We start from the raw sequence: 12,485 nt of genomic DNA, 5'->3' as shown, positions 1-12,485 counted from the left end.
AAAAGTAGGGGAACTGTTTTTAAGTAAACTGAAAAAAATTGGAACGTCTACCCCTATAGATTCCGCCCACTTCAACCCATGAGCTACATAAAGGAAGCGCCGTTTTAGTTTACATGTTTAAGCCACGCCCTAAATACATAGGCCGCGCCTCCTGGGGAGGACGCAGAGTTGCTCTCATTGGCCACGCCCTCGTTTTTTTTTCTCACTCCTATCTAAATCCTTGACTAAACTCTTCCGTGTTTCTGGCTTAGTCCCGCCCCCGGTTGCTAGCGGCTCTTCCTCTCTCCGAGGCTCCGCCCCCCCCTTGCGCCTCCGGCCGGTTTCAGTTTCGTTTTGTCGCCTATCGCCGCTCTCTTCCACCTTAGCAACAGTGCGAGAGAAATAAGCACAGCGGGCAGGTTGGTGCTGTTGAGGCCGGAAGGGAAAACATCGTTCTTGGGCACCTGGTCCAGCCACGCCCCAGTAGGCCGCATAGGCGCCGGGGCCTTGCGTGCTGCCATGTCCGCCCATGTGCTACCGGGGGGCGGGCAAGTGAGGAAGCTGCTGCTGGTGTCTGGTGGCGCGCTGGAGGTGGGAGAGCTGGGCTGCCTGCTGCAGTTGGACTCACGGGCGCTGACCGGAGTGCTGGAGCTGGGGCAGCAGCGGGGCCAGGTGCTGGTGGTCACCCGCGAGCAGCCTCAGCTCTCCGGCCCTCGTCTCCTGGAGGGCCCAGGGAAGCAGCAGGCCCCCGCTGGGGAGCAAGTGGCGTTGGCCCTGAGTGCCGTCCGGCTCTGCCGGGAGAGGCCCGGAAGTTGTGATGGAGGGTGCGGAAACCTTCACCTCTGCAGGTTTTTCGTCTTCGGCAACTGCAGGAGCAATATGAGCAGGTAAACATGCCGTCGTTAGGGGATATACTTAAGGAAAGTGGCGCTGCGACGCCTGGGTTGCAGTGGTGTACGTGGCAAAGGTGGACGGACCAAGGGGAGCAAGTGGCTAACACGTAAAGGATCCACTAAGGGGATATGCATGGCTAAATATCACAGTGATACTAAGCTTTGAAAGGGAATAATGTTTTTGGAGTGACCGTCACGCAGATATTAAAGGCAGGTATGGAGTACTTGAGTATCCAGTTAAGTAATGTATTTATTATGCATAGTTAATAAAAACCTTTGCTTGCAATAAGAAGTATAAAGGAGAAGGAAAAATAGGTACAGCAGTACATACTGCATCACAATGTTAATCATTGAAAGGAAGGGTTAAAATACACTTTCAGAAGTGGTGACGGGGTTTGGGGAGATTGCACCGCCTTTGAGTTTCTGATCTGCTCTTATTAACATTTTGGTAGAGGGACTGTTCACATTAATGTATTTAGGATTAAAATCGGCTATCACCGGCTTGTATGCATGATCTAATACTCCACTGAATAAACAGCACCCTTAAAAAAAAAAAAAAAAAAAAAAAACTCCTTTCATTTAGGAGATTAGGATAAATGCAGAATAGTTGTACAATGTATTCCTGGTCCATATGGCATGGCCTGTAGATGTGTGGATCCACATACCTCGGCCAGGGCAAGCTATGCAGTAATGCAGGAAGGTGGCCGAAGTGGGGACCTCATGATTTCTTTCTTCAAGTGCAGGGGGCATCCAGCCTCCAAGTAAGCTTGGGGGAACAGAAATGTATAACCATTCAAAATCATTCGGCCATGTGTTCTGCTTCATAGAGCCGCCTTGTCGCCAGCTGCTGAAAGCTTCTTCATTACGTGATTTATGGATTTTTTTGAAAACCCCCCCAGGATGGTGAATGGTCTTATAAAGTTCGTATATCCAAGGCGTCAATAGCAGTCTAGATATAAGCACACATGGGCAATTTGCCTTTCAGAAATTTCACACCAAAGGGCCTTGTTTAAGTGATTGGTACGTGAATACTTAATTTTCTGCCATGTTTTAATCTAGGCTAACTTGTTTGCGATTGTTTGGTTTACCAATCCAAACGCTAATCTGCTCTGGGCAGGAGAGGCATGTGGGGGAAGCTGGATGGGAGCTTATATGTTTTTGAGACAGTTGACCCCAGGACCGCTGGCTGCATTCCTGCCTTGTAGGACTTCGCTTCCACAGGTTAGGGTCAGGAGTCATTTTGCAGCAAAGAAATATCAGTATTGGTGCAAAGGTTAAACCTCCCAGTGATCTCATTAGCGTTCGGAATTCCAAATTAAGGACAGTGCCCTTCCGTTGAAGCTTCTGCTAGTTTGGCAAAAAAGAGCCTTTGTCTTCAAATAAGACACCAATGTATTTGGAGTCCTTCACACATTCCGTCTGCTGACTCTAGTGGTTTATTTTTTTGGGGTTAATCATCGTACAGTTTATTGGTGTTGAGATGTGAAGCCCCTTTAGTTTAGCGGTGTGACAGTTTACCTCATCCAAAGTGGAGGATATGTCATCCAAGAATATATTAAATGGGTGTGGAGACAGCAACCCCCCCCCCGGCATTAGGCCCTGATTAGTGTATATACTTTCCTTGATAGTGAAGTTCCATCACCAATGTTTATTCGTGCTCTTGTGTTGGTGTAGAGCATCTGTCTTGCTTTTAAAAGGCAGGGAGGGATGCTCCAAAGAGGTAGTTTTATTTCAGAGTAGATTTAGTTGTGTACAATCAAATGCAGACTTAAAATCCACAAAACAAGGGTAGATTGGATGTTAATTTTTTTAGGGTTGAGTGCGCAAAGCGCTCTGTCCCTGGTGTAATCTCTCTGTTGGCTTTTAACCATGCCCATGTCACGCCCATCAGTTTGGTTGGTTCGTGGGCTTGCCTTTTAAAAGTCGCTTGATTTCATTAGTGAAAGGCATGCATATGTCATGTCTTTTCCGTTGTTTAGCCCTCCCCGATCCCACCGGTCAACTACTGAAAGCATACAAGGATCCATGTTTTCTGTATGGTTTCTGGACTACTTTTTCTCTTTATTTCTTATGCAGCGCAATCTCGCTCAGCAATAATTGAGCACTTTGCATGCATCGACTCTGTTACATGTATAATTGCACTTTTGCCGATACGTTTCACTGCAAGCGAACTTCTGTTTCCCTTTGCGTGCCTGCTTTGCGCTCATGGCAGCTGTCGGCTCGCTTATGTGAAACTGTTTCACTTTTCATTTTCAGTTTATGTGGCAAGAAAAGCCTGGTTAGAAGTTTATAACACTAATAGCTCAAACTTGAGCAAGCAGGAGACCCATTGCATTGCAAATGCTTGTTTTCATTTTGTCAATTATAATTGAAAGTGACAGGATGTTTGTGGACGTGACTGTGCCTTGTGTGACACAAATTTGATTTGGTGGTATAATTTCTTTGTCCACTGGTCAGTGAATTAGCTCTTTTACCAGAAAACTTGCAAGATACTTGGCCTTGTTGTCTAGGAGGTTGATGAGCCGATACTGGTTGATGCCAGTCCCTTGGGCGGCATAGTTACGCCCTCGGCTGCAGTGCTGCTGTGCCAGGGACATAACCTTTACGTCCTGGACCCGACCCCCCCATGGGGGAGCGCTAGCACTCTCCCCACCAGCACCGCTGATCCACCCATGGGGGACAGAAAGCCCACTAGATGCCAGGCAATAAAAAAAAAGATACAATAGAAGGGTGGGGGCTACCGACTACTATGGACATTGCTTTGCCCCGCCCACCCCAACTTAAGGGGGGTAACAGTCTTTCACCCCTCTTTCCAAACTAAAGCTTCTCATCCCAATGGCAAGCAAGAGGACATTTGGCTCTTTTGGATTTTACATATGGGCCAAGAGAGCTTGGCAAACTCCCAATATCGTCCCACTTGGAATGGTGAGCCACTGCACTTTTTGGACTTTGGTACGCTGCTACCTAGAAAACCCACCAGACATAGACATAACTGAAGTTGTGGTTCTACTCAAATTCCAGACCTTTGCAGCACCAAAATGTGAGGAAAAAGTTTTTTTTTTTTTTTTGCAAAGGATTCTGGGTGACAGAACCCAGTGCGAGCCCCACAAGCCACCCCATCCTGGATTCCCCTGGGTGTCTGATTTTCAAAAATGTACAGGTTAGGTAGGTTTCCCTAAGTGCCCGCTGAGCTACAGCCCAAAATCCACAACTAGGCACTTTGCAAAAAACACGTCAGTTTTCAGTGGAAAAAATGTGATGTGTCCATGTTGCTTTTTGGGGTGTTTCCTGTCGTGGGCACTAGGCCTACCCACACAAGTGAGGTTCAGTTTTTATTGGGGGAACTCAGAATAGAAGAACAAGAGTCATTGCAAAGTGTCTTTCTCTACATTTGTCCCCCGGATCAACTCTGCAGGCCCCTAACTTGTCAACTGTGCCACTCTACAGGGCACCATAATCAAATATGTCACCAGCGGTCCCCATATATTATTTGACCTTGAAGCCTGAGGAAGTTCTTGCACAGTCAGTTTGAGTTGATCCTTGCAATAAGTCAAGTCTTTTAGCCAGTGTTCAAACGCAGGTGCATGCCTCCCTCACCAGTGTGTGGCCTTCTGTCTCTTCACTAGTAATAAAGCTGTTACGGTACGTTCGATTGGGAGACTGCAACGGTTGCACCAGCCCCAGTAGACACATTTGCAGGGGTGCATACCACCTCTTCCATCACCAGCCTCGTTAAGGCCTGTGTCACCTTTGTCCAGAATTCCTGTACCTGTCCCCAGGTGCAGGCTAAATTCAAAAAGCCAGCGTCAGCACCTTTACATCTGGCTCACCTTGAGTCCTCCCGCAGACCATAGCTATGCAATTGAAGTGGGGTGTAGTATACTTGGTGTAAAAATTTAAAATGTATTATTCTTAAGTTGCAGTTAGGGGTAAGGTGTTCAGTCTGTGCACAACAGCATTCCCATTCTTCTATTGTGAGTGTGCCCTCCAATTGTGCATTCCACTTATCCAAAGCTTGTGGGTGTTCTGTCTGGGACGCAGTATATATTGTAGCAACAAGATTCGTATGCACATTTTTTTGTGAGCAATTTCTATAGGGCATTTAGGGCAGGCAGTTCTTCAGGGAATTGTGGATATAGAACACTGATAGCCTTCTTGAGCTTATGTTATATTAATAATGATAATGGTGTGAGGCACAGGTGGGGAAATGCCTCCCCGGAAGTGATAAACATTCCATTCGGATATAGAGCCCCAATTGTGTAGAGATTCGCTGCCCCTAAGATAGAGAGCGCCTTGGGCTCATGAGTAACAGTAAGAGCTGGGCGATGCACGTATATGGAAGACTTGTTCGCTCGCTCCCTGGGTGCGTGCCATTGCTGTACCATACTTTGTATGGTATTGATTTCTTGGTGAGGTATCCCTCTAGGGACATAAGTCAGAGCAGTGATGGGCAATGGGAGCGCATTGTCTGCTTCTGTTGTAGTATGAGGCAAAAATTTAGGTGGGAAGTACCAGTAATGTGCAAATTGAGCCTGTGCACACAGATAACACAGATTGCTCTTGAGTGAAGTTGAATAGATCTTCACCATTAAGTAGCCTTTTTTTGTTGTTGCACTTTTTAACCCGATCTTAAGGTTTGTGATTCCATTAGCAACCTGTGGTGATACAACATCAGGTATGACAGACAGCATGACTCCTACAGAGCTCTTCTTCACACTGTTTCCCCTCTGTGGTTAGTAAGTGATCCTCTGTATACCAGGGATTTTTCCAAAACCTCTCTGCTTCAGTAGGTTTATAGGTTAGCCCTATGTTAACCAGGTTTGGTTGTGCCTGATGGTTCTGATTATCCAGTTGATTCAGTTGCAATTTATAAGAAGCATAACTGTTGTGATGCATCAGGTCGATAAATAAAAGCCCATGTCTGGAAATTATATCCTTTCAACTTTACACTATAGATAACAGGGCTGTGATTGCAAAGGAAGTAGGGATATTCAGTGGATGCATCAATAGAGTGGTGTTCCAGAAACAAACAGACTGTCTGAGTGACACATTTACAGTGGAGACAGTCAGCAGGGCTTTACCAGAATCGTGTAGAGAAATTCTAGATTGATGACTCGTGTGGAGCAGAAAGAGTGATGTATCTGGAGCAGTAAGAGAGCATCTGACGAAGGAAAGGACAGGTTGCAACTGGAGAAGTAAAAAACTAGTGCAGTGTCCTATTGGAAAACACTTGGGCATCTTGAGTAGTGGCAGATAAAGTGCTTCTGGCGAAGGGAGAGACTTGCTGCACTTGAAGCAATAAGACACTGAGGCCAACCACACGATTCAGGAGAGACTGATGCTACATCTGGAGCAGTAAAAAACTCTATAGCCATGATTCATGTTTTATCTGGAGGAGACAAATATCACACACGAATCAGAAAGCGACAGGTCACATCTGGAGCAGTAATAAACTTTATCACATCTGTAGCAGTAAAACGTTGCATCTGTTTTAGATCCTAGCTCCACGTGTTCTCTTAGACATGAAGGTCGCTTCTAGAGCAGTAAGACACTGGTTCAGCATCTGGAGCACGGAGAAACAAGTGAAAGCAAGAATAATATAGTGACACATAGAATAATAGGACTAAAAGGTCACATAGAACCTGGAGAGACTGGGTCACAGTCAGCAATAAATGGCCCTGCAGTCACACCTGGAGCAGCAAGAGGCTGATGCATCTGGAGTAGGAAAGTACGGGTCACATGTGGAGCAGCAAGATACTGAGTCCACACTTACCTGTGAAGATTAGGATCACATTTGGAGCAGCAGGACACAGGGATCGTATCTTGAACAGTATGACGCTGTGGTGCAGTGTTAGACCTGTCATCTCTTGGTGTGGTCTCCCCTGTCTTTTTGTCTTCTGACATCCTGTGCTGAATTTCGTTTTTTGGTGGCTTTAGGACTCTTGGCACTTTACAACTGCTGACCGGTTCTAAAGTGCAAGTGTTCTCTGTCTAAATTGTATTTGTGATTGGTTTCTCCATGACTGGCATATTTGATTTACTAGTAAGTCCCTAGTATGGTGCACGGTGTGTAGGCAGAGCCTGTAAATCAAATGCTACTAGTGGGCCTGCAGCACTGATTGTGCCACCCCCAAGAGTAGCTCTGTAAACATGTCTCAGACCTGCCACTGCAATGTCTGTGTGTGCAGTTCTGGGTCAGGTTGACAGTTAAACTGTTTGTGAATTCACACAAAGGGAGCTGAGATGTACCCTGCATATCCTGATGGGTCTTCCTGGGCTACAGTGGTGGGAGGAGCTAAAATGTAGACCTGAATAGGGCTGTGCGTGTCCTCACACAAAGCAGTCTCCACCCCCCTGGGGTGTGTCTTGGGCCAAGGCAAGGAAAGGCAGTGTCTTGTGCACCACAGAGACTTTTCTTTGCAGTTTGCCCACTTCAAAGGCAGAAATGAGTATAAGTATTGGACTTCTGAGACCACATCTTCAGAACACTTTTGGACTCAGGACATTCTTCCAGGAAGAAGAGCTGAGTGCTGTAGGAGGGACTGCCTCTCTGCCCGTTGCTTTACTGTGCTGGCCTGCTGCTTGCTGCTTCTGTCCTAGTAGTGAAAGGACTGGACTTTGCTTTCTACATCCTGCTTTCCAAGGTTCTCCAAGGGCTTGAACTGAGCTTGCCCCCTGTTAAGAAGTCTCAGGGACATCAAATACTTCATATACCAGTGCCTGGGCTCTACTACTGAGAGTCCTGACTTGCCAAGTGGTACCAAATCTAATCCCTGAGCCATTGAAAGTGGAAACTAGTGTCCTGCGGAAGAAAATCCATGCACCAGAGCACTGCGTTTGAAAATCAGTCCATGCACCAGAGCACTGCGTTTGAAAATCAATCCAACACCCATCTTGCGGCTGAAGAAATTGACACAGCGCCTGTCTTGCAGTGTCTGTGGGATCGATGCAGCGCCTGTTCTGTCCCAGCTCCGTCATCGCAGCGCACCTGGATTTTTCACACATCGTCCATGGGTATCACTCTATCTTCGACTCCACAAGGCAGTAAGAAACAGAGATCTCGTGACTGGAAATCGACGAAATGTCTCTCCTGCAGGGAGAGAACCGACGCATCACCTCTGCTGCGCAGTAAGGAACCAACACATCGCTTTGTTTTTCTGGCGGCTCATCTTCCCTGTGACCCATAGCTGCAGCAGGTTCGTTCTTTCCTTCTTTCTTTCTTTCTCATCCACCTAGCGTTACTCATTGAAGAACAAAGAGTGAATTATTAAATACAAAGTTACAAACCTCTTGGGGACTCGCTGGGCTCTGACTAACGTAACAGCATTGCATATCTCGTGAAAATTTAATGGACACACGGGGTAGACACAGGTTGCACCATAAGTGCAGGAAGTAGGGGTGCTGCAGCATCCCCAAAATTTCCGTCCAAGAGTTTCACAGGTGAATGATCATTAAAGAAGATTTTACATTTTGTTTTTATCGTCACATTTGCTGTGCTTTCAAAGTCAGATGGCAAATGTTAGAGGGCATATGTCAGGCTATGTCTTCTGACAAAGTGCTGCTTATTTTAACATTGAAACTGGTATTTACTTTTCTTTCTCTTACTTCAAAGTGTGATGAATTTGTAAATTGAACTATGTAACAGTCTTGTGAAAGGAAAGGCTGCGGGATATCATTTTTTTTTTTTTTTTCTAACACAAAATTTTAACTGCTTTTAAATTAATTCAATTAAACAATTCCTAATTGTGAAGTTTGATGGAAACACAAAAGATTTTAATAGGATCAAAACAAATCAAGATATTTTTACTTGGTGATGCGCAAATGAAAAATATTAGCCAAAACCCAATTTCTCCACATTATTGTTTTGTGGCTATAAAGTTTTATCAGTGAAACTGTATGTTCGATGGCATCTGTCGCTGTAGATACGCATGTTCTGCAATAGCTCGCCATCTGGTGTTGGGCCGGAGTGTTACAAGTTGTTTTTCTTCGAAGAAGTCTTTCGAGTCACGGGACCGAGTGACTCCTCCTTTTGTCTCCATTGCGCATGGGCATCGACTCCATCTTCGATTGTTTTTTTTCCGCCATCGGGTTCGGACGTGTTCCTGTCGCTCCGAGTTTCGGAACGGAAAATTAGCTAATTTCGGAAGATTTTCGTCGGTATTGTTGCGTTCGGGATCGGCGTACTTAGATTCCACACCGCATCGAAGATCGAAGAGCTCCGGTGCCCTTCGGGGTAGTTTTTTCGATCCCCCGTCGGGGCCTGGTCGGCCCGACCGCGTGCTGAAGAACGCCGATGGAACGGACCCCGTTCCGTTTCTGCCCCAAATGCCACAATAAATACCCCTACACAGACCAACACTTGGTCTGCAACCTGTGCCTGTCACCTGAGCACAGCGAAGACACCTGCGAGGCCTGTCGTGCGTTCCGGTCCCAAAAAACACTCCGAGACCGTCGAGCCAGAAGACTTCAGATGGCGTCCGCACCGACAGCCCAACAGGAGTTCGAGGAACAGGAAGGTACCTTCTCGATCCAAGACTCAGACTCCGAAGGATTCGACGATACACAAACCGTGAGTAAGACGTCGAAAACCACACAGAGACACATTTACAAGGCCCAGGGGACGCCACTGCCATCCGGCCATGGCTCCACCCATAAATTCGGTGACCGACCGTCGGCACCGCAAAAGGCCCAAACAGTGCCGAGGTCGTCCGACTCCGGTCGAGACACCGGCACGCAGCCTTCTCGGGACCGAGAAAGTGCTGGAGACAAGCCTCGACACCGAGATGCCGGTGTGGACACGGCTCGACGCCGAGACAGCGGCACCGAAGCAGATCGACGCCGAGAGGTTTCGGCCCCGAAAAAGAAAAAAGTCACCTCGGAGCCGAAAAAACACGCAGACAGGGTTTCGATGCCGAAACAAACTGCAAGCGACCCAGCTTCAGGCTCTTATACAGAAGAGCACTCGCTAACCTCCCAAATGCAAAAGCATAGGTTTGAGGAAGAGCTACAAGCAACTGATGTGGACCATACGCAAAAGCGTATCTTCATACAGCAGGGGACAGGAAAGATAAGCACCCTTCCCCCTATTAGGAGAAAGAGAAGGTTGGAGTTCCAGACTGAACAGCCACCACAACCAAAAGTGGTGAAAAGAGTTACCCCACCACCCTCTCCTCCGCCCGTGATTCACGTCTCACCAGCACAAACTCCATCACTCTCCCCAGCTCACACCACCATGAGCCAGGGTGACCAAGATCAGGACGCATGGGACCTATACGACGCCCCAGTGTCAGATAATAGTCCGGAGGCATACCCTACGAAGCCATCTCCACCAGAGGACAGTACCGCGTATTCTCAAGTGGTGGCTAGAGCAGCACAATTTCACAACGTAAGCCTCCACTCAGAACAGGTCGAGGATGATTTTTTATTCAACACACTCTCCTCCACCCACAGCTCGTACCAAAGCCTGCCTATGCTCCCTGGTATGCTCCGGCACGCAAAAGACATCTTTAAGGAGCCGGTCAAAAGCAGGTCAATCACACCAAGGGTGGAAAAAAAGTATAAGGCGCCTCCTACAGACCCGGTTTTCATCACTACACAGCTGCCACCAGACTCTGTCGTTGTAGGAGCAGCTAGGAAAAGGGCCAACTCTCACACATCTGGAGATGCACCACCCCCAGATAAAGAAAGCTGCAAGTTCGATGCAGCTGGTAAAAGAGTCGCAGCACAAGCTGCAAACCAGTGGCGCATCGCGAACTCCCAGGCACTACTTGCGCGCTATGACAGAGCCCACTGGGACGAGATGCAACATCTCATTGAACATCTGCCCAAGGACTTACAAAATAGGGCAAAACAAGTGGTTGAGGAGGGACAGGCCATTTCCAACAACCAGATCCGCTCCTCCATGGACGCTGCAGATACAGCTGCACGGACAATTAATACATCTGTAACTATCAGAAGGCATGCATGGCTCCGAACGTCTGGATTTAAACCAGAGATTCAACAAGCAGTTCTCAATATGCCTTTTAATGAAAAAGAACTGTTCGGTCCAGAAGTGAACACAGCGATTGAGAAACTCAAAAAAGATACGGACACTGCCAAAGCCATGGGCGCACTCTACTCCCCGCAGAGCAGAGGGAATTACAGCACATTCCGTAATATGCCCTTTCGAGGGGGGTTTCGGGGTCAGAGCACACAAGCCAGCACCTCACAAGCAACACCGTCCAGTTACCAGGGACAGTATAGAGGAGGTTTTCGGGGACAATATAGAGGAGGGCAATTCCCTAGAAATAGAGGAAGATTTCAAAACCCCTACTACTAAACAGTGACTCACCTGTCACTCACCCCCTCCACACAACACCAGTGGGGGGAAGAATAGGTCATTATTACAAAGCATGGGAGGAAATCACTACAGACACTTGGGTTCTAGCAATTATCCAGCATGGTTATTGCATAGAATTTCTACAATTCCCTCCAAACATACCACCAAAAGCACAAAATTTAACAACACACCACTCCAATCTCCTGGAGATAGAAGTGCAGGCACTATTGCAAAAGAATGCAATCGAATTAGTGCCAAACACACAAATAAACACAGGAGTTTACTCACTGTACTTTCTGATACCAAAGAAGGACAAAACGCTGAGACCAATCCTAGACCTCAGAGTAGTGAACACTTTCATCAAATCGGACCACTTCCACATGGTCACACTACAAGAAGTATTGCCATTGCTAAAACTACACGACTACATGGCAACTTTAGACCTCAAGGACGCTTATTTCCATATACCAATACACCCATCGCACAGGAAATACCTAAGGTTTGTATTCAAAGGAATACATTACCAATTCAAGGTACTGCCTTTCGGATTAACAACCGCACCAAGAGTCTTTACCAAATGCCTAGCGGTAGTCGCTGCACACATAAGAAGGCAGCAAATACATGTGTTCCCATATTTGGACGACTGACTAATCAAGGCCCATTCGTTCATAGAGTGCTCAAATCACACAAATCAGATCATACAAACCCTCTTCAAACTCGGGTTCACCGTCAACTTTACAAAATCCAACATTCTGCCGCGCAAGGTACAACAATACCTAGGAGCCATAATAGACACATCAAAGGGAGTAGCCACTCCAAGTCCACAAAGAATTCTAAATTTCAACACCATCATACAACGCATGTATCCAACACAAAAGATACAAGCAAAAATGGTATTACAACTCCTAGGCATGATGTCTTCATGCATAGCCATTGTCCCAAACGCAAGACTGCACATGAGGCCCTTACAACAATGCCTAGCATCACAGTGGTCTCAAGCACAGGGTCACCTTCTAGATCTGGTGTTAATAGACCGCCAAACTTACCTCTCGCTTCTGTGGTGGAACAACATAAATTTAAACAAGGGGCGGCCTTTCCAAGACCCAGTGCCACAATACGTAATAACAACAGATGCTTCCATGACAGGGTGGGGAGCACACCTCGATCAACACAGCATACAAGGACAATGGAACGTACATCAAACAAAACTGCATATCAATCTCCTAGAACTTCTAGCAGTTTTTCAAGCACTAAAAGCTTTCCAACCAATAATAGTTCACAAATACATTCTCGTC

At 46.8% G+C, this 12,485-nt stretch overlaps 1 protein-coding gene across 1 annotated transcript in view; it reads left to right on the top strand.

The window, feature by feature from the left end:
* Positions 1 to 277: 277 nt before the first annotated feature.
* LOC138287526 (protein mono-ADP-ribosyltransferase PARP12-like) overlaps positions 278 to 12,485 on the top strand; it is a 266,656-nt gene continuing 254,448 nt past the window's right edge. Inside the window, exon 1 of the mRNA XM_069227998.1 lies at positions 278 to 866. Within this exon, the coding sequence (XP_069084099.1) occupies positions 499 to 866 (368 nt within the window). The 5' untranslated portion in view covers positions 278 to 498. The remainder of the gene's footprint in view (positions 867 to 12,485) is intronic.

The sequence above is a fragment of the Pleurodeles waltl genome, chromosome 4_1, assembly GCF_031143425.1.
Source record: "Pleurodeles waltl isolate 20211129_DDA chromosome 4_1, aPleWal1.hap1.20221129, whole genome shotgun sequence".
In the NCBI taxonomy this organism is placed as follows: Eukaryota; Metazoa; Chordata; class Amphibia; order Caudata; family Salamandridae; genus Pleurodeles; species Pleurodeles waltl.
Note: the sequence above shows the minus strand (reverse complement) of the source record. Positions and strands in the feature narration are given on the sequence as shown.